The sequence below is a fragment of the Lynx canadensis genome, chromosome E2 (genome assembly GCF_007474595.2).
Source record: "Lynx canadensis isolate LIC74 chromosome E2, mLynCan4.pri.v2, whole genome shotgun sequence".
In the NCBI taxonomy this organism is placed as follows: domain Eukaryota; kingdom Metazoa; phylum Chordata; class Mammalia; order Carnivora; family Felidae; genus Lynx; species Lynx canadensis.
Window position 1 is genome coordinate 50,042,221 of NC_044317.1, and position 27,168 is coordinate 50,069,388.

The window sequence follows — 27,168 nt, forward strand, 5'->3', positions numbered from 1 at the left end:
AGCCTTCCCAGCTGTGGAGGACAGGGGATGGGCCGGTAGGGCTAAGGATGGGCAAGGAGGCACCATGTCCCTGCAAATGGAGGTGAGGTGGGGTTCAAATCTCCCCACTCCGGGTCCCACCTGCGTGGCCTTGGATCGGGAATTTGCAGCCTCTCCAAGCCTCGGTTTCCCCAGTTGTGAAAAGGGAATGATACTTCTCTGGATGGTTGTGAAGTCTCCCTGAGTTCACGCAAAAGAAATCCCAGGGGCGGTGGCTGATAGTGGCCGGGGGTTTCAACATGGACCCCTCCCTCCCCCTTCTCGGCACTGACCCTCTTCACTCTACCCTCCCCTACCTTCCTAACCCAAGCCACCTGCTCTCTCCCTGCACAGCTGATCTCCCTGCGGAGCCAGAGAGGTCTTCCCAAAACTCAACCTGATCCCCAGCTCCGGACCTGCTATGGCTTCCCAGTGCCCTCGGGAAGAATGCTGGCACTTCACCAAGGCCACGGGCCTACTAGGGCCTGTGCGAAGTGACCACTGTTGTCTCTGCCCTCCTTTCTGTCCTTCAGACACATCCTTGTGCTCTCCTCTTTCAAACACTCCCCCATGGGGTTCAGGTGCTAAAACATCGCCGCTCCAGGAATGTTTTCCCTGATCACCCTGATCATGGCCGGCTTTCCCTCCCTTTCCCGGCTCTCTGTTGCCGCTCATAGCCCCCACCACGGTAGAAGGAACAAGTGTTGGGGTGCCACAGTCAAAATAGCCTCTGAATCCTGCCAGTTCTTCCCATCTCGGCTGGCCCCATCCCGGCCCAGCCACCATCACATCACCTGTAGCCTGGACCATCACTGTCTCCCCACCAGGCTCCCTGCCTCCCTCCTTGCCCCCCATATGCAGCCAGAGGCACCCCGTTAAAGCCTAAGTCAGATCACATCCCTCCCCTGCTCGGAACCCTCCACGGCTCCCATCTCCCTCTGAGTAAAAGCTAAAGTCCTTGTGGTGGCCCCCCTGACCCGCTCAACACCGCCCCCACCTCACTTCCGCTCACTGCCCCCCTGCTCATTCTGCTCTGGCCACACTGCCCTCTAACAGCCACTGGGACCCGCCTCAGCCTCAGGGCCTCTGCACTTTTTGTTCCCTTGGTCTAAACACCCTTTCCCCCAGACTCACGCATGGCTTTTTCTCTCACCTCCTTCAGTTTTTTCCCCAACTATCACTCCTTATAGGGGCCTCCCTTAGCCACTCAACTTAAGAAACACTTTCAACCACTCCCCACCCCCGTCCCTCGCCAGCTTTGTTTTTCTCCATGGCAAATACCTGACGTTGTGTGTATTTTCCTTGTCTTATTGACAATCTGTCTCAGGGACTGGACTCTGACTCCCCGAGGGCCGGAAAGTTATTTGTTCACTACCAGAGCAAGGCCTAAAATACCCGTCGGCAGAGTGAATGGAAGAAGTAAGACGTCCACTAGTTTCAAAAAGTACAAAATGGAAGAGAGAAGCCACCTATCCACCATGACCCCTGACCCTGTCCCTCCCAGCCTCTGCTTTTTCCAGTTTCTTGTGGTTCATTCCAGAGATTGTTTACCGACAAGAAAATGCACGCAGCAAATGTTTCTTCCCCCCTCTCCCCCGCCGTTTATGCCAGTGGCACACACCTTGACCCTGCCCTGCATTTTTTTTCCTCTAGAAGCACATCTGGAAGATCCGATTGCATCATGCCAGGAACTGATTTCTTTTTCTTTTTTTCTTTCTTTTTTTTTTTTTGCAAGCAGCTGCATGTATGGTGACCATAGTGGAGACCACTTTGGTCACAATTATTATTTACCAAGAGTGGTTGTTGGGGAGGCAGGGGAGCGGGGGGGATGGGTGATGGGCATTGAGAAGGGCACTTGTTGGGATGAGCACTGGGTGTTGTATGTAAGCGATGAATCACGGGAATCTACCCCCCCCCCGAAACCAAGAGCACACTGTATACAATGTGTGTTAGCTACCTTGACAATATATTATACTTAAAAAAAAAAAAAAGTGGTTGTGGCTTGGCGGCCAGGAGCTCATATCCACCTCATAGACCCAGAAACAGATCGTAGTTCTGTCACCAGCACCCTTGCACGCTGCTAGCCGGAGCGCAAACTAGTGCAGCCACCTTGGAAAACGGTTTGCCAATTTCCCCTGAGGTTAAATACACACTTCCCATATGACCCAGCAATTTCATTCCTGGGTAATTTACACAAGAGAAATAAAAACCTAGGGTCACACAAAAACCTGTACGCACATGTTTATAGCAGCCCTATTCATAATCACCAGTAGCTGGAAACAACCCAAATGCCCTCCAACTGGTACATAAATAAGCCAACTGTGGCGCCCCCAGCCACGCCCCCAGAAGTGGGATACCAGGCAGCAGTGAAAATCAGCAAGCCACTGACAATACACACCACCGCATGTGTGAATCTCAGATGCATCAAACTGCGGGAAAGAAGCCAAACTCAAAAGGCTACATTACTCCGTTTGTTAGACATTCCGAAAAGGGCCAAACGATAGGGACAGAAAACAGATTGGTGGGTGGTTGCCAGAGGCGGGCTGGGGAAAGATGTGACTACAATGTGACTACAAAAGACCAGGAGGAGGGGATTTGGGGGAGGCGATGGAAATCATTTGCATTTTGATTCTGGTGGTGGCTCTACAAACGCAAGCGGGGGGGGGGGGGGGGACGTTTATAGAACCGCACATCAAAGAGTGAATTTTTCTGCATGCACATTTTTCAATAATTTTAATACTGTGTGATCCCATTCCTGTAACATTCTGGAAAAGCAAAACTATGGCGAGGGCGCCTGGGCGGTTCAGTCGGGTGAGCGTCTGACTCTTGGTTTCCACTCCGGTCGTGTGGTCTCACAGTACATGGGTTCGAGTCCTGCATTGGGCTCCTTGCTGACAGCTCGGATCCTGCTTGGGATTCTCTCACTCCTTCTCTCTGCCCTTCCCCTGCTGTGGTCTCTCTCTCTCTTTCTCTCTCTCTCATTCTCTCTCAAAATAAATAAATAAACTTAAAAATTTTTAATTAGGGGGGCACCTGGGTGGCTCAATTGGTTGAACGTCCAACTTCGGCTCAGGTCGTGATCTTATGGTTTGTGGGTTCGAGCCCTGCATTGAGCTCTGTGCTGACAGCTCAGAGCCTGGAGCCTGTTTCAGATTCTGTGTCTCCCTCTCTCTCTCTGCCTCACCCCTGCACTCACACTCTGTGTCTGTCTCCTTCAAAAATAAATAAACATTTAAAAAAAATTTTTTTAATTTAATTAGGGGTACCTGAGTGACTGTCGGTTAAGCGTCCAACTTCAGCTCAGGTCATGATGTCACAGCTTGTGGGTTCGAGCCCCACATGGGGCTCTGTACTGACAGCTCAGAGCCTGGAGCCTGCTTTGGATTCTGTGCCTCTCTCTTTCTCTGCCCCTCCCCCACTCACACTCTGTCTCTCTCCTTCAGAAATAAACATTTAAATTTTTTTTAGTTTAAAAAATTTAATTAATTTAAAAAAACAAAACTATAGCAATAAAAAACAGATCAGTGGCCGCCAGAGACTGAGGACGCAGGGAGAGTTTGACTGTGAAGGAGAACAGGGGGTTTTGGGATGATGGAAATGTCCTGTATCCAGCTTGCACATGATTCCACGACTATAAATTTTTATCAGGACCCGTCCAACGTAGACACTTAAAATGCGTGCATTTTACTATATGCAAATTACACCTCAATAAAGTTGATTTCTTTAACAAAGTCGATTTTTAAAATCTTACCTCCTCTTTACCTTCCCTGGCTGTGTGACCTCAGGCAAAGCCCCCTCACCTCTCTGTGCATCAAGTGAAGGAGGAGGGAGATGGGGGAGGAAGCGATCACATCCAGGGTGAGGACTCAGGTCTCACCCATAGGTACACAGGTACACGCAAGAAACATTATAAACAAAACAGAAGGTCTTTGTGAACCTTTGGGGAGGAACTGGCGACACATCCATGAGCTGCTCACAATGGCTCCAGTGTTTTGGGAGGGCCCGTCCTGGACCGAGCTCCGTCAGGTCTTACCTGGGTCCCTGCGCACTCCTTGGTTGACCTAGAAAAGCCAGTGGAGCCATCCCTGGGCCCCAGAGGGACAGTACGAGGCCGCACAATTCAGAGCATTGTAAGAAAGCCTTTTTCAACAGATGGGCCCCGACACACCCATCCCCTGAGGTCCCAGCTGTTCGGGGCGGTATTTGTTGGGTGTATACAGCGTGGGGCCTGCCCTCAGCCTCACACACAGGGGAGACAGGGGCATGACACCCCAGAACCATTGGGGCTCTGGGGGGGGGGGGGCAACCCAGGCAAGAGGTGGGGGAGGGGGGAACCCGGCCCAGCCTACCGAGAGAAATCAGGGAGAGCTTCCTGGAGGAGAAGCTGCCGGAGCTCGTCCCCCACTGCGTTTTTGGAACACCTACCTCATGCTCTGGGTTGGCTGTCGGAGGAAGAGGCATTATTTTTGAGGCTGAAGTGAAAAGGGCCTGTTGCGGGGATGGGGGGGTGGGGGGGGTGGGAAGAGGTTGCTATTGAAAGCAGGGAGGGGCGCCTGGACGGCTGAGTCCCTTAAGCACCCGACTCTTGATTTCAGCTCAGGTCATGATCTTACGGTTGGGGAGTGCGAGCCCCGCATAGGGCTCCTCTGTGCTAACAGTGAGGAGCCTAGCGGCTTCCCCTGGGTCCGTCCACACCTGCAGGGAAGGCGAAGGGAGGCAATGGGAATGAAGAGGCGGGAAGAGCCCGCAGCCAGTAAGACCTGGTCCTCAGGCCTGCCAGAGAGAGGCCCTCCCCAGCCAGAGTGGGGGGGGGGGCTTTGCGCAGGTGCGTGTTAGGTTTGCAGAGAATGCATTTCTATCATTCTTTACTTCCCAAGACTCTCTGATCCGAGCGTTCCCCCTTCCTAGATTCTGTTGGTCTTGGCTCCTGAAGTTTCTTGCTCCTTTGAACCTTTGATTCTAGGAGTTGCTCACTCATTCAGTGACTATTTATTGAGCCTCTCTGCGTGTCGGGGGCTGAGGATACAGAAAAGAACAAAACATATAAAATTCCAGCCTCAGGGGAAACCACAATTACTGAGCCATCACCAGGCGCCAGGTTCCATTCTAGGTGCACACATATAACTCATCCCATCCTTCAACCAACCCTGGGAGTTACAGACCCCCCCCCATCATCCCCATTTCACGAATGGGGAAACTGAGGCCCAGGATTCCGGAATGCCCTTGTTCCAGAAAGTCCGGGACTCTAGATTTCTTTACCCTTAAGGTTTTAGGGTCCTAGGGGCACCTGCGTGGCTTGGCCAGTTAAGTGTCCGACTCTTGATCTCAGCTCAGATCTTGATCTCAGGGTCATGAGTTCAAGCCCTGCATCGGGCTCCACGCTGGGCATGGAGCCTACTTAAAATAAAAAAAAAAAAAAAAAAGATTGTAGGGTTCTAGAATTTTTTGTCCTAAAGATTCTGTTGTGCTTGGACCCAAGTAGACAATGGACACAGGGAAAAGTACTCAACCTTGTTACTGAACCAGGAATTGCAAATTAGAACCACCATGAGATTTTCACACACACACGCACACGCACGCATGCGTGCAGTATGACTCATATTTTACAAGTCTGGCCAAAACCAGTGCTGGCAAGGATGTAGGGTGAGTGGAACCCGCAGCAGCCATTGGAGATGGGAGTGAAAATTGGGGCAATCACACGGGAAAACCGTCTGGCCATATCTCACCCAGCTGGACGTATACACATCATCTACCCCATCCTACGACAATCCCACTCTTGGGTGATGCAGAAAAACGGGTGCTCGTTGGCACCAGGAGATACATACAGCATTGTCCAAAAAGTCAAAACCACACACACGCTCATCAACAGGAGAATGGATTAACAGATTGTGGTGTATCAGGCAAGAAAGTCGTACGCGGCAATGAAAATGAAGGCCAATAGACACGAGAATGTGGACACACTTCACAGGTATAAAAGCGAGTGCAAAAAGCCAGATCCGAGAGTTTGCACTGTAAGATCCCTTTATTTAAAAACTCAGAACTGTAGGGGCATCTGGCTGGCTCAGTCGGTGGAGCGTGTGACTCTTGGTCTTAGGGTTGTGAGTTCGAGCTCCATGTTGGGTGTAGAGATCACTTAGAAATAAAATCTTTTCAAAAAATAGTATGGGGCGCCTGGGTGGCTCAGGAGGTTACACATCTGACCTCGGCTCAGGTCATGATCTCTCGGTTTGTGAGTTCTAGCCCACAAACTCTGCTCTGTCTCTCTGTCTCCCAAAAATAAATAAATGTCAAAAAAATTTTTTTATTAAAAAAAAAAGTATGGGGGCGCCTGGGTGGCTCAGTCGGTTAAGCGTCCGACTTCGGCTCAGGTCACGATCTCAGGGTTCGTGGGTTCGAGCCCCGCGTAGGGCTGACAGCTCAGAGCCTGGAGCCTGCTTCGGAGTCTGTGTCTCCCTCTCTCTCTGCCCCTCCCCTGCTCGTGCTCTGTCTCTGTCTCTCTGTCTCTCAAAAATAAACAAACATTAAAAAATTGTTTAATAAATACAATTTACAAAATAAAAAAAATGTATAAAAGAGGGCAAAAAACACATAAAAGAAACACGGGTTACCTGAAGGGAGGAAAAGTGTTGTGATTTGGAAGAGGCACAAAGGGGCTTCTGATGAACTGGCAAAACTATTACTGTTCTCTTTACAACAGGTCGTAAAATGGAACATTGTCTTGTATGTAATTCTCCACATTATGTTTCATAATGTGAAAATACGTATTTTTTGAATCCCACCGTTCGGCCCCGTTCTGCTCCTCAGATGACTTGGGTCTCCAGGGGGGTAACATTCCTGGGCCCGAAGGCAGGAGGGCGGCAGAGGGAACCCGCAGGAGGAGAATTGGGATCTGAAACACACAATACGATTTGATTTTCCCAGAAGTGAGCCAACGCACTGTGACGCCACGTAACCACAGGAGGCCAAAGTGACAAGTTCAGAGATGGGTAATGGCCAAAGGAGCCGCCACAAGCCGACAGCCACCCCCACCCGCAGCTCCTGCAGGGCATGACTGGAGGAGCGCCCCCCGCCCGCCCCGGTTTACCCCATCTGTCACCAGCCAGCCCAGGGCCAGGCAATCCACGGGTGCGGCCTCACGCCTTCCAGATGCCTGCCCAGAGTTGCAGAGCTGAGAAGCGGTGCCAGGCGTTGCTTCCGGCTGGCGACCCGACTCCACAAGTCTGGTGGTGGAGACCCCCGCCCTGGTCCTCACTCTGTTGGGAAGGGGGCTGGAGGGCAGGGGTGGTGGCTCCCGCTGGGACGATAGTTGGGGCACAGGAGAGGACAGTTCGCTGTGGCTCTGGCTCAAATGAGGAAGAGCCTGGTGTGACCTCGGCGTTCCCAGGAGCCCAGGGAACTTTTACATCTGTATTTTTAGGCCCTGGTGGCCGCAGCAGTGGTTGTGGCCTCGGGCTGGGGACATGCCAACTTCCAGGAAAAAAGGCTGGCTCTCCAGGGAAGGTGTTGTCCCTTCCTCCGGGATGGGTTCTGGGCTGTGCCCTGGGGAGTGCGTTTGCAAAGTGGTGGGGACTCCAACTGGGGGAGGCTTGTCCCGTCTCAGGGAGTGGCTGGGTTGACGGGAGAGAGAGACTTCCTCGACTCAGGGCTCTGGAAGCAAGCACTAATCTGATGGAGGAGACAGGCAACAGCTCCCTCCTGAGTAATCCAAACTTCCCATTTAATGCTGGGGATAAGATTAATCTCACCCTCACAGGGCTCCCCATACAACGGCCAATTCAAGCTCCACAACTCAGCGCGACAGTCTGATGGAGGAGGCAGGACCCAGACTCACTCTCAGGGAACTTTAGAACGATGGCGGAGGCATGCCCACCATCTTCAGGAAGCTCTAGTCTAATACTCATCCGGATGTCCCCCGAAGGGGGCAAAATTGCCCCCCTCAATTGAGAACCGATGTCCTTAGACAGACGAGGGGAACATGTCGCCTCATCTCGAGCGACCTCCCAGTCCCCAGAGAGGCATGCCCCAGACACCCCCCACCCCGACCCCCGGGGAAAATTCCCAGTCTGATAGGGGAGGCATCACTCACTCTTAGAGATAATCTAATCCGTGGACAAGTGACACACGCCCCCTTCTGAGGGAGATCCTGATCTGACGGAGGAGGGAGAACGCAACTCAAAGGCACAAGGAACTCCTACACTGACGGGGAACCTGTCCCCACCCCAGGGACCTCCCAGTCTGATGGAGGAGGTCTGCTCTAGTCTGACGAGGGAGACCGACTTTTTTTTTTTTTTTCTCGTACATTCTCCCTCCCTTCTTGCCCACTGAATGAGCAAGGCAGGGGGCTTCCTCCTCCCTCCTCCCCACCTCTGTGGTGTATCCCAGAATCAGGGAGCTTCTACAGGAGGACGCCACGGTTTCCCAGCCCTGGGACTTCCCTTCGTTGGTCAGCCCAAGACCAGGGCCCCACGGGGGTGAGACATGCCTGCCCTACAGCTCCCTGCTCACCTGTTCCTCAGATGACTTGGCCGGCTCAGCCCCTCAAGGCAGTGGCCGCAATGACACCACCCGGCTATCGAGCTTCTGGTGTGCCAGGCTTGGCCGGGGCTTTCCGCACCTGACTCAGGGCGCCCTACTCGGGGAAGGACAGGGTCCATCCCCACCTTACAGACCAGGCTTAGAGGCCAGAAACCGGCAGAGTGGAAAATAGGCCCAGATCTGTCTCCCTCCCGATGGATGAGTGTGACGTATGGGTGCCAGGTAAGTGTGCTAAGGGCTTCGTTGCTGACTCACTGGAGCCTCTCAGCCATCACGTTACCGTTCCCATGACTCAGAGGGGGAAACTGAGGCTCGGAGAGATCAGATGCCGCTCCGAAGCCACCCAGGCAGAGACAACACTCGTGCTCCGGTTGTCCGACTCCAAAGTCCATCGGCACGGATCCGGTCTTCCAGAAAGGAGGTGCCTAGAGTCAGGAGGGCAAAAAGTTACCGAGAGCGGTCCGTGAGAAAGGGAAGGGGGAAGCGGGATTGGGAGGTGGGGGGGGGGGAGGAACGATCAGGTCACCATGTCAGCCCAAGGGGGAGCCCCTGCAGCAAAGATTGCACACAGAGGAAGCCCAGAGTAGCAGAAATGGCCAGAATCCCCTACCTTGCCTGGCTCAGTCAATGGCCAGACGCTGCCAGGAGCTGGTGTCCCCGACTGGCAAGCTGAGGCAGAACTTGAAGGAACCAACTGCGGGAGGCTCTCAGCCAGCCATCTGCACGCGGGGCAGCCACGCCGCATGTCTTTTCTTGAGACATCCAAGCAGCCTCTGCCGCTCCCATATCTGTATTAATAATAGCAATCGTTGAAAAATACTACCTTCCATTTCCCGAGAACTGACTCCTCGCCAGCTTGGGTCGACGCATTGCTAACTCCTTTGGCCCTCACAACCGCCCCATGAGGCGTTCGCTGGGTTTCGTCCCCATTTTATAGATGAGGAAACTGAGGCTCAGAGGGGATAAGTCACTTGCCCAAGGTCACGCAGCTGGTAAGTGGCAGAGCTGGGATTCGAAGCCAATTGGACAGGGAGCCCCATTTACGGATGAGGACATTGAGGCCCAGCATTACGCCGCCTACCGTCTGTCTACCATTGCCTCACTGGGATCCCTCTGAGGTTGCCCAGCCCCACCCAGGGCAGATGCCAATATCTGTAGATGTCTCCCACCGCATCACCTTGGCCCGACAGAGGCAGTGCACGGGGCAGAGGATGTCTGGTCTCAAAGCCCGAGGAGAGGATGTTGCAATCCTCTGACTCAGCGTCGTGCGTGCAGACCCAGCAAGAGGGAGAAAGGGGAAGATCAAGTCTTGGCCAAGGCCCCAGAAGGGCCGATCCTGCTTGGTGCCAGGGGTTCCAGAAGCTGCCAAGGCCCCAGGGTGGGGAGGAACCAGGAGGTACAGGCCATGCTGCAGGAAGCTGGCCTGTATTCACTCCTGGGGGGGTGGGGGGAAGGGCAGCCTCTGGGAGCAGGGCAGTCTGCAAACCCAGGGTGGAATCGCAGCCCAAAGCTGTGTGACCTTGGGCAGGGCCCCCCAGCTCCAGGCTCAGGTCTGTTCTCCTCTGTCTGTGCACTCTGCTCGCTTTCCCGGAACCCTCTCTTCAATCTAAATCTATACCTTCCTGCTGCGACGCGACCTTCCCTCCATCAGCTCGACCCTCCCTGTGCCTGGAGCCTGCAGACAGACTGTAGACCTGCTAATCTCTGGCCGTGACTTTGCCTCTTTGTGCCTGAGTTTTCCCCTCCTGAGCCATTCCCTTCTTAGGGGATAGGGGTCTGGAGTTAGACAGGAGGCAGAAGGCCTGTGGTCTCGGGGACCGATTGCCCCAGCAGCCGGGGTGCAGGGGACACAGAGACCTGGCATAAAATCTTGATGACCCTGAGCAGGGACTCCGCTCCTCTGTTGTGTCTCTGTAAAATGGGATTTTACTCGTAAAATGGGAGTTTCAGCTGGATTTCCTCACGAGATGTCAAGAGGATTACGTGGGCCAATTCTTCATGGGAGTTCAGCCCACGGCGAATGGGCCCATCTTGCTTTATCTCTGGGCGGAGAGGGTTACAGGGAAGGCCTGGCCCGATGAGTTAAGGCAGGCAATATGGAGGCAAGAAGGGACACCGTTCATTCATTCATTCAGTTATTCATTCTGTACACGTGGTCTCAATCTGCTCTGCAACCCTGTGAGGCAGGAGCTGTTATGATCCCCAACAGTAAAGTCACCAACAAAGGCACAGAGAGGGAAAGCCACCTATCCAAAGTCACACACAGCTGACACATGGCAGAACCCGGCCTCAAACCCGTATCTTCCAGGCCCAGCATGTTGGGTCCCAATTTCCTCAATGAAATGGGCCCAGCTGTTGAAACTTCAGGTTCCTGGATAGGAATAATTATCACCGTTGTTCCTGTGGTTATAATAGGGATCATAATAATTGCAGCCACACCGCCTTTAGCACTTCCTATCCATCGGGCCCTAGAGGACGGAAGCATTAGGGTCTCGATTTAGTCTGTCTGATAGGTGGGGAAGTTGAGGCTCCACGAAGTTCAGTAATGGCCTGGAAGCCACACAGCTGATGAAAACAGAAGCTCGGGCCTCAGTTGGGAGCAAAACTTGGGACAGAAAAAGGCCCAGGAATTAAGCCAATGGGAACCTAGTATCTAACAAGCACTATCCTCCCCTCTTGGAAGGCCCCCAAGAGCAAGAAAGTGCCCCAAGGCCCACAGCCTTCCAGCTAGGCCTTTGTTTCCTTCTCGGGACCTTGGACGGGCTCAGCCCTTCCTTCCCTGGGGGTAGGGGTAGAAGGGAAGGAGCAGTGGGAGGGAAGAAAAGATTTGCACAGATACAAAAGGCAGCCTGCGTGAGGGAAAGTGGTTAGACACCATGCAGGACTTCCGGGCTCTCTCTGGGAACTTTCTGGGACTCATCCAGGGGCTGCCCCCTGCCGGCAGGGGACCTCCGGAGCTCAAGCGCCGAGAGGGGAGACCCTAGTCCTCCCAGCCTGGGGTGCTGGGAGCCAGGGGGGAAAGGAGGGGGCAGCCGTCCTGGTTCCGCATCCTCCATTCCCGACACTGGAGGGAGGCGGCTGTGGGAGCTGGGACTTTCCTGAGCAGTAGAAGATTCTGGGAAATTAGACAGCTGCAGGGCGGGGCTGACTCCAGGCCTCCCTTCTCTTCCCTTCCCTCAGTCGCTGCTTGGTCCCAAGCACTCCTCTCTTCCCTCTGTCCCAAGGAGGCCCTCCTCAAACTGCTCCTCCTCCCTCAGACCGTGCTCTCCGTCCTCAGACCCTCATGTCCTCACCCTCAAACCTCTTCCTCCATCACAACCCCCCCCACCCCCCGCCCCGCGCCAGCCAAGTCTCTCCTCCTCCCTCCGAGCTGCTTTCCTCACTTGGTCCTTCTCAGACTTCCTCAGACAGTGCCTCCTCCTTCAGACCTTCTTCCCCTCCCTCAGACCCTCACCTCCTCCCTCAGACCGATTCTCTCTCCCTTCTCCCCCTCTCTTAGACCATTTACTTCTCTCAGACCTGTCTTCCTCCTTTAGGTCCTCCTCCCTCAGACTTTTACCCGTCGTCCATCCTCAGACTCAGACCCCCCAGCACTCTTTCTCTCTCAGCCCCTTCTGGGCCAAATGCATAACCCCCCTCACCACCACACCCCCCCCCCAGGCCCGTCTGGGCCCAAAGCCATCGCTCTATCTGCCCTAGGGAGACTGGGAGGAGGAGGAACTTGGGTGTCCTTCCATTTCAACCTCCTAGGGTCACCACCTTGACAAAACCCGCCCCCTCTGAGGCTCAACTTCCCCTTTTGTGCAGCAGGGCTGTGCTCCTCCCCAGGTGAGGGAGGGCTGTCTGGATGGGAACGGCAGCACCTAGACTCTCCAGCCTAATTCCTTCGTTTCCTGCCCTGGGCGAAGCTCCCCCGACACGGGGAGGCAGGGGGTTGACATCAGTCCCATTTGTCAGAAGACCAAACTGAGTCTCAAGACAGATGATTCGCCTGAGGTCCCGCAGGGAGCAAATGGTGGAGGTGGGACTGGACCCAGGCCTTGCCCCCAAATGTTTCCCCATTACAGGGGCTAAGGGGGCTTGGGGGCCACCCAGAGAGAGGCAGAAAGGAGAGAAGGGGGAAGGGGTGAGGCTTCTCTCTCTCCACAGCTGCTCCTCACATCCCTGGTTAACGATCCACCGGGGTGGGGCCAGAGTCGTGGGCAAAGTCCCTTCCTGGGGACGGGGCCCCACACCCACTTTCAGGGTCGCAGAGAGACGCCGCCAGGGAGACAGAGACACAGACAGAGATCGGGAGACAAAAAGAGACAGGGGGTGGGGCCGGAGACAGGGAGCCGAGGGCCAGGGATGCAGGGACAGAGTTGCAGAGACAGGGCGAGACACGAGAGAGCCAGGGGGACCTGCGTGCCTCCCGGACGGATCCGGGGTGCAGCCGCCATCCCTCTGCCCCCCCCGCCCCCGGTCCCCAAAGCCTCCCCCTTGGCCTCCGGTAACTCAGTGACCCGGACTCAACCCCAGCGACAGCCCCGCCTCAAGGGAAATCCGGGAAAGCCCCGCGCCGCTGGGGCCCCTCCCCGGGGCGGAGAGAAGGGAGGCAGGGGCGGGACCCGGAAAAGGCCCGCCTCTGCCCCGCCCCGCCCACTAGCTCCAGCCCGCCTCTGAGTCATGCCCCCCAACCCGCCCGGCCTGTTCCCCACCCACCAACCCCGCCCGGGCGGGAGGGGGAGGCGGGGGAGAAGGGGTGGCCGGACTAGCACCCTGCCGCCCCCGGGCCCGGGCCGTGGCCGCCCCGACTCTGGTCTTGTGTCTCCGCGTCTCTTGCTATCTCTCTGTGTCTCTTTTCCTTGGTCTCTCACCAACTCTTCGCCCAGAAGCTCGAGCTGAGTGTGCAGGGGTCCCGCGGAGAGAGAGACACTCGCTGTTTCCCTGTGCCCTTCCCCACCGCCCCCCACCCCCAGCGAAGTTCAGACCCTCGGCTGGGACACATGGAGGAGGCAGGGATGGGGACAGGGCTGGCAGAGGGACAGCGCCCGGGCGCCCGCCGAGGGCAGCCCCTGACCTGGGTGCGTCTTTCTGCTCCCGCAAAGGAGGAAACGGCTCAGAGAAAGGAAGTGCCTGGTCAAGGTCACCGGGCGAGGAAGTGGGAGTCGGGACTCGAACCCGCGCCCTAGGGAGCCCAGGGCCGCTTGGAATGCCTCCCTAGGGAAGAGGCCGAGCGCAGACAGCACTCGAGAGACAGAGATGGTGAGAGACACAGAGACAATAAATAGAGATAGAGACAGAGACAGTGAGAACAGAGAAAGACGCAAAGGTCGAGATAGAGGGACGGGGGGGGAGAGAGAGAGACACCCAGACCCAGAAAGAAAGACTCTCCAGATCGGAGAGTCGGACGAGACAGAGTTAGAGACTCAGAGACGCAGAGATAGAGACAATTAGCCAGAGACACCAAAGCACTGAGACAGCGACTGAGAGAGGCAGGCAGCCGTAGGGGTGGGGACCCCCAGGCCCTGACCCCGCCCCCTCCCCCCTCCCCGCCCCCCACCGAGGCCCAGCCGCCGGGGGCGCCGCGGGGTCGGGAGAGGGGCGGGCGCGGGGCGCGGCGGCGCGGGCGGGACGCTCGGCGGGCTGCACCTCGGGGTGGCGGGAGCGGCGGCGGGTCCAGGAAACCCCTGGGGCGGACGGGTGGCCCCGGGGGCGGGGGGGGGGGCCGGGGGCGGGGAGGCGGGCGACCGGCACCGCCCCGGCCGACAAAAGTCCCTTCAGTTCAGCCGGCGGCAGGGGAAGTCCCGGCGCCCGGCGCAGCCACCCTCCCGTGCAGCCGAGCCGAGCCGCGCTCCGGCCGCCCGCTCGGCCGCCGTCCCCGGCGGCCCCATGCCCCGATGCCCCGCGGGGGCCATGGACGAGGGGCCCGTGGACCTGCGCACCCGGCCCAAGGCCGCCGGGCCCCCCGGCGCCGCGCTGCCACTCCGCAAGCGCCCGCTGCGCGCGCCCTCCCCGGAACCCGCCGCCCCCCGCGGCGCCGCGGGCCCCGTTGTCACCCCGGATCCCCTAGGCGGCGGCTCCGACTCCCCGGCGGTCCCCGCGGCCCCCCACGGACTGGCCCGGCCAGAGGCGCTTTACTACCAGGGTGAGTGGCTCCCACGGGTCCTGGCCAGATCGGGGTCTGACGGGGCAGACGGTCACCAGAGCCAGGGAACTGAGTTCAGGCCGCACATACAGGGGGTCCCAGGGAGCTGAGAAACGGGGGGGGGGGAAGGGGGGACAGAATCCAAGGTCCCAAGGACACCGATATGGGGTTTCTGGGGAACTGAGAGGGGGCAGAGCCTGAAGTTCCAGGGACACCACTGTGGAAGCATCAGGGAGCAGTGCCTTGGGACACAGATATGGGGGTCCCAGAACACCGGCTGTTCAGGGGGCTCTGGGGGACAGAGCTCAGCATCCGAAAGCCATAGATATGGGGACCCAGGGGACAGTGCCCAGCAGCATAGATAGGGGGTCTCAGGGAATCAAGCGGACAGAGCCTACAGTCCCAAGAACAGAGTTACAAGCTCGTTAGAACCCAGATATCTAGGGTTTGCAGAATCAGCACTTGGGCCCAAGAAACTGGGGTTCCTGGCATCCAGATCCGTGGTGTGAAAGGCAGTCAGGGAAACAGCGACTGGGGTTCTAAGAAGACAGATACTAGGGATGTCAGGACATCAGAACCTCAGGAACCCAGGAGATACCAGACAATAGTGGGAATCAGGAGAACAGAGTGGGAGTCTGAAGCATCCGAGTCAATATCTGGATGGAAGGGAAGGGGGTCCTGGGGAGCCAGCGGGACAGAGATCCCGGGCTCTGGGCACCCAGTTAGGTACAGTCACACAGGACGGATCAGGGGCTCATCTGAAGTCACAGGGTCAGGGGGCCACAAAGTCAAGGCCTGGGGACTGAGGGTTCTAGGGTTCCAGGAATGCGGGCCAGGACCGGGGAGTTCTGGGACTGGAGGACTTAGGGCCAGGATGAAGAATTCAGGGGTCTCCAGGTAAAAGGCTTCAGGGCACCAAGAGCTGAACCCGGAGATACTAGGACTTGGGGGCGCAGGGATGGGGCCCCCCAAGGATCAGGAGATGATAAAGAAGGCCAAACATCATTCTCTCCATCCCTGATCTCAAGGAAGGGGCATCTGCTACCACCTTACCATCCCCGAGTGACCCCAAAAGCTGCAGAGAGCCCATGCCTAGGGCCTCCAGATTTTGGCCCCGTTCCTGCACCTTCCACCCCATCGGAGTACAGCACTTAGAGAGCCTCAGCTTGTGCACCAGGAGGCCTGCCACTGCCTCCTCCCCTTTCCCCATTCCCTGGACGAGAACCCAGGCCTCAGTTTTCCCCATCTGTGTGGTGGGTGGATATGTCTTTGCTGCCGTATTTGGCTTCTGACGCCATTCCTCTCTCCTTCTGACCCCCTTTCTCCCCAACTCTCTACACAGTCACCCCACACCCTACACCCATTCTTACCTCCCTCAGCCACAAATTCACCCAGCAAACAGGCCCTGGGGTCCCCTGCTGGGTGATGATGGGGTTCAGTCCCGTCCTTAAGGGACTCTGCCTAGTAAGAGATGGAGGTCAGAAGCACGAAGAGGTAAGTGACAATGACCGTGACCAGGGCTCAGGGGGAATGGTGAAGGCGGAGGAAGTTGCCAGAGCCCAGAAGATGGATGTACAAGGCCAGGTTGTCTTGGGCCTCTCAGCCCCAGTATGAGATGCAAAAGGGACCTGGAAAAAAGGACAGGTGACACAGGAGGGGTGAAGGCCTGGAGGTAGGGGTGGGTTGAGGGTCTGCTGACTTGGCCTCACCACCCATGTCCTTTCCTCTGTCCAGGACCTCTACTGCCCCTGTACCCGACCCCGACCATGGGCTCCCTCTTTCCTCTCCTGAACGTGCCTACACCCCTGTACCCCATGGTGTGCTCCATGGAACATCCCCTATCGGCTGACATCGCCGTGGCCACCCGTGCAGATGAGGACGGAGACACGTGAGTAAAGCCCCCCATTAATGGGGGGAGTCAGCCCTACCCCCCACCTCACCCACCACAACACATGGGCTTCTGAATTACCTCTACCTGAGTTAGAATCCTGTCTCCGCTGCTGGCTGTGACTTTGAGCAAGGCTTTCCCCCCTGCCCGCCCCCCCCCGCCGTGCCTCAGTCTCCTCTTCTGAAAAATGGGCAGTCTGACAGCACTTACAACCTAGGACTGTTTTTGAAGCAGGGGGCATCAACATATTTATCAAAATGCAAACACGAGAGGGGCGCCTGGTAGAGCGTGCAACTCTTGATCTCGGGGTTGTGAGTTCAAGCCCCACGTTTGAGATTACTTTAAATAAATAAAATAATTGGTTTTTTTTTTTTAATCGTTTATTTTGAGAGAGAGAGTATGAGCACGCAAGTATGAGCAGGGAAGGGGCAGAGAAAGAGGGAGAGAGAGAATCCCAAGCAGGGTGCTTGCTGTCATCTTGCAGCCTGACTCGGGGTTCTATCCCACTTAACCGTGAGATCTGACCAGAGCCAAAATCAAGAGTCAGACACTTAACAGACTGAGCCACCCAGGCGTCCCTAAATAAATAAAATACACCCAAAAATTCTTTTTAAAAAAAATCCAACCGCGAGAAAGACATTTCATTGATTGACTTGTCGCATGAATTATGCACGTTAAGCTCTTAGCACGGAGCCTGGTCGGTTAGAAATGCTCAGTAAGTATTAATTCATATTATTACCTTATGTTCAGCCCAGCACATGTACACACAGACAAGCTTGAAATCAAAATTGCGCAGAACAAAACAAGTCACCCTTACTAGATGGGATCTACTTTGTGTTTTCTATTCTAGTGTGTTTCCTGATCTCACGGTCATAGGCCATTCAATTAATTTGCCGATTCCTTAAACTGATTTCACAAATCCGATAGTTGATTGCCTCCAGCTTGGAGAACTTGCCCTTGAGGCTGCTGAGAACCCCTGCGCAGGATGGTTTAGCTCTGTGCTCACCACACACCTGAACATCACGATTCTTATTTACCTACCTAGGTTGGAACTTCCGCTGGCCACTTTCTACCCCCCCCACCCTCTGCCTGAGTTCCCCCTATAAAAACAAGAACTCTAAGTGTGTGAGAGTCTGCGAGGCAGGCGTGAGATGACTTTTATAAAGCGCTTATCTGGGCATTGGTTTGGGGACTGGAAACGAGAGGTAGGGACAGAACGGACAGGCTTACTTCTGCAGAAAAAGGGGGACCGCCAATGCTGGCCAGGGAGGCGACTGCACATCCCCGAGCCTCAGTTTCCCCTCCTGGAAAATGGAGGGCTCCTGTAGTACCCATCCAGATTAAGACTGGGCGTAATGGTGTACCTACATCTAGAGCATAGAACAAGGCCAGGCACACAGTAGGTCCTCAGCACCTGGAAGTGGATGTTCTAACAGAGCTTCCCAGCTGGTTGTGGGCCACTCTGTGAGTCCAAGCAGGAGAAAGTGCCTGATCCCTAAAAGGCTGAACAAAACTAGTTCCCTCCCACTCTGGGTACCTCTGGGGTCATCTGTGAAATAGATTTAATTTGTATCTGCCCCGGGGGTGATTTGTTTGCAGCCTGTGAACACAGAAGACCTGGCACCCCAGTCTCAAGGCCCGCGCCCCTCCCTCCCTCCCCCGCTCTCCCCCCCCCCCCCAAAGCAAACACTTCTTCCTCAGCTGCCTGCTGGGGGAAATCCCTTCCCGCAGAACTTGACCGCAGCCCAGCTGCTCTGCCTCCCCCACGTCAGCACCCGTCACTCACTCGCAGCCTCCCCCTCCTGGCGTTCAAGCTAACCTTAACCCCTTCCGCTGGGGCCAAGACATTACCGGAATGGACAGCTGGCTAGCCTGGGAGCGGGGGAGGGGGACACGCTAAGTCTGGTTCCCCAGAGCAGCAAAGCTTGGTTGGGAGGCTGGACCTCTAGGGACTCAAGAGAGCAACGATCTCAGGGCATCTGGACCCTCAAGAGGTCAGGCGCCGGGGAACTAGAACTCTGGGTCTCCAAGAGAGAGGGGAGGTCGGAGTACTGTATTCCTCTGAGGGGTTAAGCAACAGGGTAGAGGGCAACTTGGGGATCGATCACTCCCAGGCACTGGGGAAGCTGGTATCCGCAAAGAGTTAGGGCACCGTATTACCTACCGGGTCCTAAGAGAGCTGAGGGGTGGATGCCGGGATATGGGGGACAGGGAGGCAGCTGGAGTCTGAGCCCTGAAGGGTGCAAGACTTGGGGTCCTTCCCTCCAGGGAAGCTCGGTCTCTTTGGTTGGCCTCCCTCCTGCCCCACCCCCCAGGCGAGGATGGAAGGGGGGGTGCCGGGGGAGGGGGGGGTGGCCGGGGTAGATCCCCGGCGGGAGGCTTCCCTCCCCCGGGAGCAGGAAGCGGAGCCCCGCCCAGCAGACCTGTTACTGGAAGTCCGAGGGCTGGGCCGCCCCTCCCGTCCCCACTTCCTCCAGCCCCGCCCCACCCCCTGCAGCCCGCGCGTTTATGGGAACTCGGGCCTGGACGGTTTCTCTGAAATCATTCGCTCCCTCTGCCCTCACTTAACCCTGCCCGCCCCGAGGGGGACGCAGGCAGGGCTTCCTGGGAGATGAAGGGAGCCAAGGGAGCCCTTCTCCGCCCTTCCACCCTCACCCCGGCCCAGGCCCGGCCCCTCCCCCAACATTTTCCTTTTAAATTCGGCGTTTCACCAGGTTCAGGATCCAGGTTCAGCGTTTCACCTGCAGAGCTGCTCTTGGGACGTGGGCGCTATTGTGGGCTATACTTTATGGGGGAGAAAACTTTATGGGCTATACTTTATGGGGGCTATACTTTATGGGAGGGCCACGTGACTTGGCTCTAGCACCTGGAGTGAGGGAGGGTTGCCCCTGGCCTGCTCAGCCCCCAAAGCCGCCATCCCTGGTTCCACGGTTTAGCATCCAACTCTTGATCTCATCTCAGGTCTTGATCTCAAGGTCGTGAGTTCAAGCCCCGCGTCGGGTTCTGATTTTAAAAACTTAAAAATTAGGGGCGCCTGGGTGGCTCAGTGGGCTAAGCGTCAGACTTCGGCTCGGGTCATGATTCCCCGGGGTTGGTGGGTTCAAGCCCCCACGTCAGGCTTTGGTGCTTACAGCTTGGAGCCTGCCTCATAGTCTCCCTCTGCCCCTCCCCGACTTGGGCACGCTCTCGGTCAAAAATAAACATTAAAAATTTTTTTTAATTAAAAAAAAAAAAACAATAAAGTATGGATTCTGGAAACACATTTCCATGGGGGGAGCCAATGCTCACCGGCAGCTTGGGTTAGGAAGAGGCAGTGATGGGTGAGAAACTCGTTGCTCTAGTAAATGGACTTTAAGAAGGCTGTGTGGCCTGTCTATATACAGTTAACCTTGTACCCTTAGTGCTAATGGTCCCCCCTACACACACACACACACACGCACACACACACACACACACACACCATCATCCCAGATTGCCCTCAACTCTAAATGACCCTTCCAGGTTGGGGGCTGTGGGAAGGCGCATGGAGTTTACTGGGACATACTCTCCAAATCAACACCTGCGGGGATGAAGGAAGCAGGACTGGACAGAAGTTGGGCTGCTGTGTCGCCTCAGGGGGACTGAGCTGTCTCACAGGGAATGCTGCAGCTGGAATGGCCTTTAGACATGGCGCCGGAGGCTAGGCCCTCTGTGCCAGCAGCGCCCAGTCACGGGATGCCAGTGGATGGCGGCTGCCCCCACTCATGACCCGGGCAAGCACTTCTTTTCAGCAGAGGGTAATTCCCAGAGACAGCTGATAGCTCACGACCTTCCCATAAGCTAAGGGAATGAGTCCTTCAGTCTGGAAGGGGGGATCTGGGTTATGCGTGCGGCCCAGCGTCCATCCCCCTACATCCCACCTCCCCTTCGGACAAACACTCCTCCAAATAAATGCTCTGCATGTGGCGTGCAAGTCACCACTGGTGGAGGGAACTCGATGGCACCTGCCTCATCCCTGCGCATTTCACACATGAGCAAGATCACTGCGATGGGTTCATTTATTGGGTACATGTGTGCTGGGCTCAGCACCGGGCAGCTGTCCTGGGCGCTGGGCCGTGACCAAAGCAGACAGAACGCCCTGCCCTGGTGGAGTTGACATTCTAGCGGGGGAGATTCAGACAGGAAACAAGTAAACTGTACAATGTCAGATGATGGTGTGGAGGAAAAGTAAGCAGGGGCAGGGGGAAGGGGAGGGAGTCGTAGCCATACCATTTTAGCAGAGGCCCAAATGAGGGGAGCAAGTCTTGCAGGTATCTGGGGGACCACTGTTCCAGGGAACAGCCAGTGTCAGGGCCCTGGGAGGCAAGCGTGCTTGTCTTGTTCAAGGAACAGCAAGAAAGGCAAGCAGAGTTAAGAGGGCAGACGGAGAAGCCAAAAGTGTTGAAGAAGGGGGAGACAAGCCCCCACAAGGCCTGTTTGGCCTTTAATCTGAGGGTCCTGAGCAGAGAAGGGGCTTGATCTGATTTAAGTTGCAAAAAGGGCTCTCTGGATGCTGTGGGGGGGGGACAGATGGTAGAGCTGGGGTTGAAGCAGGGAGGCCAGTGAGGAGGGAACCGTGCAGGAGGGAGGCGATGGTGGCTGAACCAGGATGGAGGGAGTGAGGGTCAGAAGTGATTGGATTCTGGATGTTCCTCCAAAGTCCCCGGCACACGTTGGGAGTTCGCACCACTAATTTTATGGGGGTGAGAGGTAACCAGCCCCTAACGCTTGTGATCCCCTCCCCCGCCCCAGGCCACTCCACATTGCGGTGGTGCAGGGCAATCTGCCTGCTGTGCATCGGCTTGTCAACCTCTTCCAGCATGGGGGCCGGGAGCTGGATATCTACAACAACCTACGACAGGTGAGCCCGGGGGCCTGGATCTGATGGAAGAGCGGGCCGAGGGTCCGGACTCCTGAATCCTGGGACGCGAGGAGCTGGGGGCCGTGGCTCTTGAATCTGAGGGAGGATGTACTCCAGATTTCTGGTTCCTGAGTGAGACTGGAGCTGGGGCTCAGGACTCGGAAATTCTGAGAGACAGGACTGGGACGCAGGGCAGGGCACAGGTGCCTCACAGTCTCTGTTCCCCCAGACACCGCTACACCTGGCTGTGATCACCACACTGCCATCTGTGGTCCGGCTCCTCGTGATGGCCGGTGCCAGCCCCATGGCACTGGACCGTCATGGCCAGACAGCAGCCCACCTGGCGTGTGAGCACCGCAGCCCGACCTGCCTCCGGGCCCTGCTGGACAGCGCAGCCCCGGGCACCGTGGACCTAGAGGCCCGCAATTACGACGGTGAGCACCTACCCCGGCGCCGAGTGGGACTGTCTGGCAAGACCTGAAGTCCAAGGGCCCCCAAACCAAGGTTTACACTGAGTCTTCCTGTACCTCAGGGCTCACCGCCTTACACGTGGCCGTGAACATGGAGTGCCCCGAAGCCGTGCTGCTCTTGCTGGAGCGAGGCGCAGACATCGATGCGGTGGTGAGCAGGCGCGGACCGGAGGCGGGGCCAAGAGGAGCCGGGGCGGGACCCCCGAGGGGGCGGGGCTTGCGTGGGACGCCGCGCGAGCGGGGGGTGGGGGTGGGGCTTGAAGTATCTAAGGGGATGGAGACGCCAGACCCGGCGGCTGGGATGCTGGCCGCCGGCTGATTGGGCAGAGCTTGGAGCGACTCCGAGACCTTCCCTCCCTTCTGCAGGACATTAAAAGCGGCCGCTCCCCACTCATCCACGCAGTGGAAAACAACAGCCTGAGCATGGTGCAGCTCCTGCTGCAGGTGGGTACTGCCCTCGCCCTTGGCCGCTCGCCCACCCTCCAGCACCAGCCCAGCAGTCGCCCCCACCCGCCTCCCCCGTCCCTGGCATCGACCCTGCCTTCCAGGTCCGGCTCCCTCTCGTGCTCCGCTTCCAGCGCTGTCTCGCCCTTCTAGGCCTCCATTTGTCTATGACCTCACCCCTCCAGGCTGCCCTCTGGTCCCGGACCGTCTCCCTTTCCTCCCCCGCCCCCACCCGAGCCGGGCCCGGTGCAGCGGCGGCCTTGCTCACCCCGCTGGCCGGTTTTGACCCTTTCCCCGTGCGGTCCTTCCGCCCCGCCTGGATTCTGGACCCTTCGTTTCTCGGACTCCGCCCCTACTCCGGCCGGGCGGCGGAGTCCTGCTCCGGCTGGTTCAGCCCGTCCGCCCAGTCCCGCTCTGACCCGCCCTGGGTTCTGGTTTCCACCCTTCCGTCACCTCACCCAGGATCTGGTCCCGCCCGGGTCCTGGCCTCGGTCCGGGTGTCGGGGCGGGGGGGGGGGGAGCCCAGCCTCAGTCCCCAGCCCCGCGCTCGGACCCCATCCCGGCCCCGCCCCTCCTGTGGCCCCGCCCCACCCGCCGCCCGGGCCCCGGTCCCGCGGGGCCGCGGCGGGCCTGACTCTCGGCTCCCGCCCCACAGCACGGCGCCAACGTGAACGCGCAGATGTACTCGGGCAGCTCGGCGCTGCACTCCGCGTCTGGCCGCGGGCTCCTCCCGCTCGTGCGCACGCTGGTCCGCAGCGGCGCCGACAGTGGCCTCAAGAACTGCCACAACGACACGCCGCTCATGGTGGCGCGCAGCCGCCGGGTGAGTGTCCGCGCTGGGAGGGCCTGTGCCCGAGCGCCGGTCCGCGCGGATGGGACATTGGAGTGCGCGCGCGTGTCTGTGCCCGTTCGCGCTGGGGAGCGGGACAGCCTGTGGGTCCGTGGGAGCGAGCTCGGACAGGGGACACTGAGGCACGGAGCCGACCGCGCACGCCGAGACTGGAGAGAGGGAGAGCAGCGTGGGCTGGAGGAGCCTGGTGGTGACCCCTGTCCTCCTACAGGTCATCGACATCCTGAGGGGGAAGGCGACCAGGCCCGCTCCTGCATCACAGCCAGAGCCCTCGCCGGACCGCAGTGCCACCACCTCCCCTGAGAGCAGTAGCCTCCTCAGCTCCAATGGTGAGAACCTAGCTCCGCAGCACCAACCTCCCAGTCTCTCCTCGCACAGCCATCCAGGCTCCCGGCCCCTACACCCACAACCATCCAGGCTCCCAGCCCCTCCCCCCACCAGCCATCCGGGTCCCCAGCCCCTCCCCCCACCAACCATCCAGGCTCCCAGCCCCTCCCCCCACCAGCCATCCAGGTCCCCAGCCTCTCCCCCCACCAACCATCCAGGCTCCCAGCCCCTCCCCCCACCAGCCATCCAGGTCCCCAGCCTCTCCCCCCACCAACCATCCAGGCTCCCAGCCCCTCCTCCCACAGACCTCCAGGCTCCCAGCTCCTCCCTCACCAACCATCCAGGTCCCCAGCCCCTCCCCCCACCAACCATCCAGGCTCCCAGCCCCTCCCCCCACCAGCCATCCAGGTCCCCAGCCTCTCCCCCCACCAACCATCCAGGCTCCCAGCCCCTCCCCCCACCAGCCATCCAGGTCCCCAGCCTCTCCCCCCACCAACCATCCAGGCTCCCAGCCCCTCCTCCCACAGACCTCCAGGCTCCCAGCTCCTCCCTCACCAACCATCCAGGTCCCCAGCCCCTCCCCCCACCAACCATCCAGGCTCCCAGCCCCTCCCCCCACCAGCCATCCAGGTCCCCAGCCTCTCCCCCCACCAACCATCCAGGCTCCCAGCTCCTCCTCCCACAGACCTCCAGGCTCCCAGCTCCTCCTCCCACAGACCTCCAGGCTCCCAGCTCCTCCCTCACCAACCATCCAGGTCCCCAGCCCCTCCCCCCACCAACCATCCAGGCTCCCAGCCCCTCCCCCCACCAGCCATCCAGGCCTCCAGTTCCTCCCCCCACCAACCTCCAGGCCCCCGACCCCTCCTCCCACTCCCCACAACCATCCAGGACCCCAAGCCCTTCGCCTCTCCTCCCCCAGAACCATCCAGGCCCTTGTCTCTGCCCTCTAAGAATCTTTCAGGCTCCTGTCTCTACCCTCGAAGAACCTTCTAGACCCCTCTCCCTCCCCAGACACCCAGGGTGGTCCGGACCCCTTCTCTTTAGAGCTGGTCTCTCACTGCGCCCACCCTTCTTCTTCCCCCAGGTCTCCTTTCTACATCACCCTCCTCCTCGCCCTCCCAGTCTCCCCCCAAGGACCCACCTGGATTCCCCATGGCTCCCCCCAATTTCTTCCTTCCTCCCTCATCTCCACCTGCCTTCCTGACCTTCGCTGGGGTCCTCCGAGCCCCTGGCCGGCCGGTGCCCCCCTCTTCAGCTCCAGGAGGCAGCTGAGAGGGATGGGGGGGCAGATCTCAGACTCATGCGGAGCGACCTCCCTGCCCTGTTGGGGTCAAGCCTCCTGGAAACTGTGAAAACCTCACTCTGCCCCCCCCCCCAATCTTCAGGACCAGGATTTGCACAGAGGCACAAGCATCTACCCATAAGCCCCCTCTTCCGAGCAAAGATATCTTCGCGCCCCGAGCCCCCCACCCAGGACTCTTACACCTTTTATCCTCTGGCACCAGGCCCCTGTCTTGAGTTCCGCCCAAATTCCTTCTCCTCTCCCAGAGCTGGTGGAACCAGGGAATCGCCACTCCCCTCGCCCCCTCTACCCAGATGGTTGAGGAGGGGCAGATGGGCTGTAGCCAGGCACTGATAACAATGTAAATTATTAGGCATTTTGGTTAGATTTCTTTTGTAATAAACTATTTTTGTACCATACCCGGCTTGGCTGGGCCTCTTGCACGCGGGGCCGCCAAAGCCGCAGACTCCATGGGTGACCGCATCCGTCTCCGACCGATGATGACAGGTGCGGTGACTCTGGGATTTCTGGTGCGTTCGTTGTGCCGTGTCACCGCGCCACTGTTTTCTGGGCATGACACAGGGCGTGACGTCTTTCCGGGGGACCTTTTTGGATTCCGTAGTGACCCTGGGGGTCTGCAGATGGGCGGGCTTCTGAGGCTTCTGTGTCCCTGTGGTATCACGGCTGACTGTCACGGGACTGATTGTGTCCGGGCCTGTGTGCGTGTGGCACTGGTGAGTGTTTGTAACGTCGAAACCTGTGGTCATCGTGTGACTCCGTGTGGCTGCCTTGCCTCACGTGCCCCTTTTTTTTTTACTCCGTGATCCCAGAGCCCTCCCCCTGCCCCGGCCACCATGCAGTGTTTGTGTTTTGACTCTGTGGATGTGTCACTTACGTATCACTCAGGGGTTGCATTCATTTCCTGTCACCACTGTCACAAAACACCACAAATTTAGTGGCTTAAAACACCAGATTTATTCACTCACAGTTTCACAGGTCAGAAGTCCAAGATCAGGGGCGCCTTCGTGGCTCAGTCAGTTAAGCATCCAACTTGGGCTCAGGTCATGATCTCACAGTTCGTGGGTTCGAGCCCTGCGGTGGGCTCTGTGCTGACAGCTCGGAGCCTGGAGCCCACTTCACATTCTGTCTTCCTCTCTCTCTGCCTCTCCTCCCCTTCGAGCTCTGTATCTCTCTCTCTCTCTCTCAAAATAAATAAACATTAAAAAAAAAAAAACCATTTTAATAAACATCCACAGGGGCGTCTGGGTGACTCAGTCTGTTGAGTGGCCAACTCTTGATTTCAGCTCAGGCCATGATCCCAGGGTTGTGAGATCGAGCCTCAAATCAGGTTCCATGCTAAGTGTGGAGACTGCTTAAGATTCTCTTTCTCTTGGGGCGCCTTGGTGGCTCAGTCAGTTGAGCATCAGACTTCAGCTCAGGTCACGATCTCGCGGTCGGTGAGTTCGAGCCCCGCGTCGGGCTCTGTGCCGGCAGCTCAGAGCCTGGAGCCTGCTTTGGATTCTGTGTCTCCCTCTCTCTGCCCCTCCCCCGTTCATGCTCTGTCTCTCTCTGTCTCAAAAGTAAATAAACGTTAAAAAAAAAAAAAGATTCTCTCTCTCTCTCCCTCTCTCCACCCCCCCCCAAAATAAAATATATTTTTAAAAATTTAAAGTGACATCTACAGATTGTAGGGATTAGGACATAGATACCGTTGAGAGCCTTTATTCAGCCGACCCCAGGCGCCCGCTGGAGAAGCAACGTTACTAGGAGGTAGGTATGTGGATAACAGACCTGGCACAGGGATTTGACCATCGGGAAAGGATGGATGTACAGTGGGGACAGCAAAGACAGGCTGGAACCCCCGAGGAAGGCCCGTTAGCTTCCTAGGGTTGCTGTGATAAATGGCCACAAACCAGGTGGCACAAAACGACCGAAATTTATTCCCGAAATGTATTCTCTCGCGGTTCTAGAGGCCAGAAGTCTGGAATAAAGTAGGCAGCAGGGCCACACCCCCTCCAAGGGCTCCTTGCCCCTCCCAGCTCCCGGAGGCCCCCCGCACTCCTGAGCCTGTGGTCTCTGCCTCCGTCTTCGTGGGGCCTCCCCTCCCTCTGCCTCCATCTTCGTGGGGCCTCCCCTCCGTGTGTCTGTGTCTCATCTTCGTGGGGCCTCCCCTCCGTGTGTCTGTGTCTTCTCTTCTTCTGTCTCTTTAATTAATTTTTTAAAATGTTTATTTATTTCTGAGAGAGAGAGCCAGAGCACAAGAACGGGGGAGGAGCAGAGAGAGGGAGACACAGAATCCAAAGCAGGCTCCAGGCTCTAAGCTGTCAACATAGCGCCCGACGCGGGGC

At 57.6% G+C, this 27,168-nt stretch overlaps 1 protein-coding gene and 1 long non-coding RNA gene across 2 annotated transcripts; one reads left to right on the forward strand and one right to left on the reverse strand.

Annotated features, from left to right (window-relative positions):
* Positions 1 to 6,574: 6,574 nt before the first annotated feature.
* LOC115502336 lies at positions 6,575 to 11,870 on the reverse strand. The gene is made up of 3 exons (XR_003965060.1): positions 9,731 to 11,870; positions 9,164 to 9,341; positions 6,575 to 8,978 (listed from the first exon to the last, which is right to left on the reverse strand). It is a non-coding gene; the product is annotated as an uncharacterized LOC115502336 (long non-coding RNA).
* A 1,664-nt stretch (positions 11,871 to 13,534) lies between these two features.
* BCL3 (BCL3 transcription coactivator) lies at positions 13,535 to 25,239 on the forward strand. Its single transcript, XM_030297607.1, has 10 exons — positions 13,535 to 13,797; positions 14,317 to 14,680; positions 16,415 to 16,568; positions 21,339 to 21,447; positions 21,677 to 21,881; positions 21,980 to 22,068; positions 22,284 to 22,361; positions 23,017 to 23,184; positions 23,423 to 23,540; positions 24,623 to 25,239. Exons 1-10 carry the CDS (start codon positions 13,795 to 13,797, stop codon positions 24,808 to 24,810), a joined length of 1,476 nt encoding a protein of 491 aa, XP_030153467.1. The 5' UTR covers positions 13,535 to 13,794; the 3' UTR covers positions 24,811 to 25,239.
* The last annotated feature ends 1,929 nt before the right edge of the window (positions 25,240 to 27,168 follow it).

Excerpts from the sequence above, each read along its gene's own strand:
- BCL3 (XM_030297607.1), top strand. Across the intron at positions 14,681-16,414 it reads AGAGGCGCTTTACTACCAGG|GACCTCTACTGCCCCTGTAC; the intron begins GTGAGTGGCTCC and ends TCCTCTGTCCAG. Across the intron at positions 23,541-24,622 it reads TAGCCTCCTCAGCTCCAATG|GTCTCCTTTCTACATCACCC; the intron begins GTGAGAACCTAG and ends TTCTTCCCCCAG.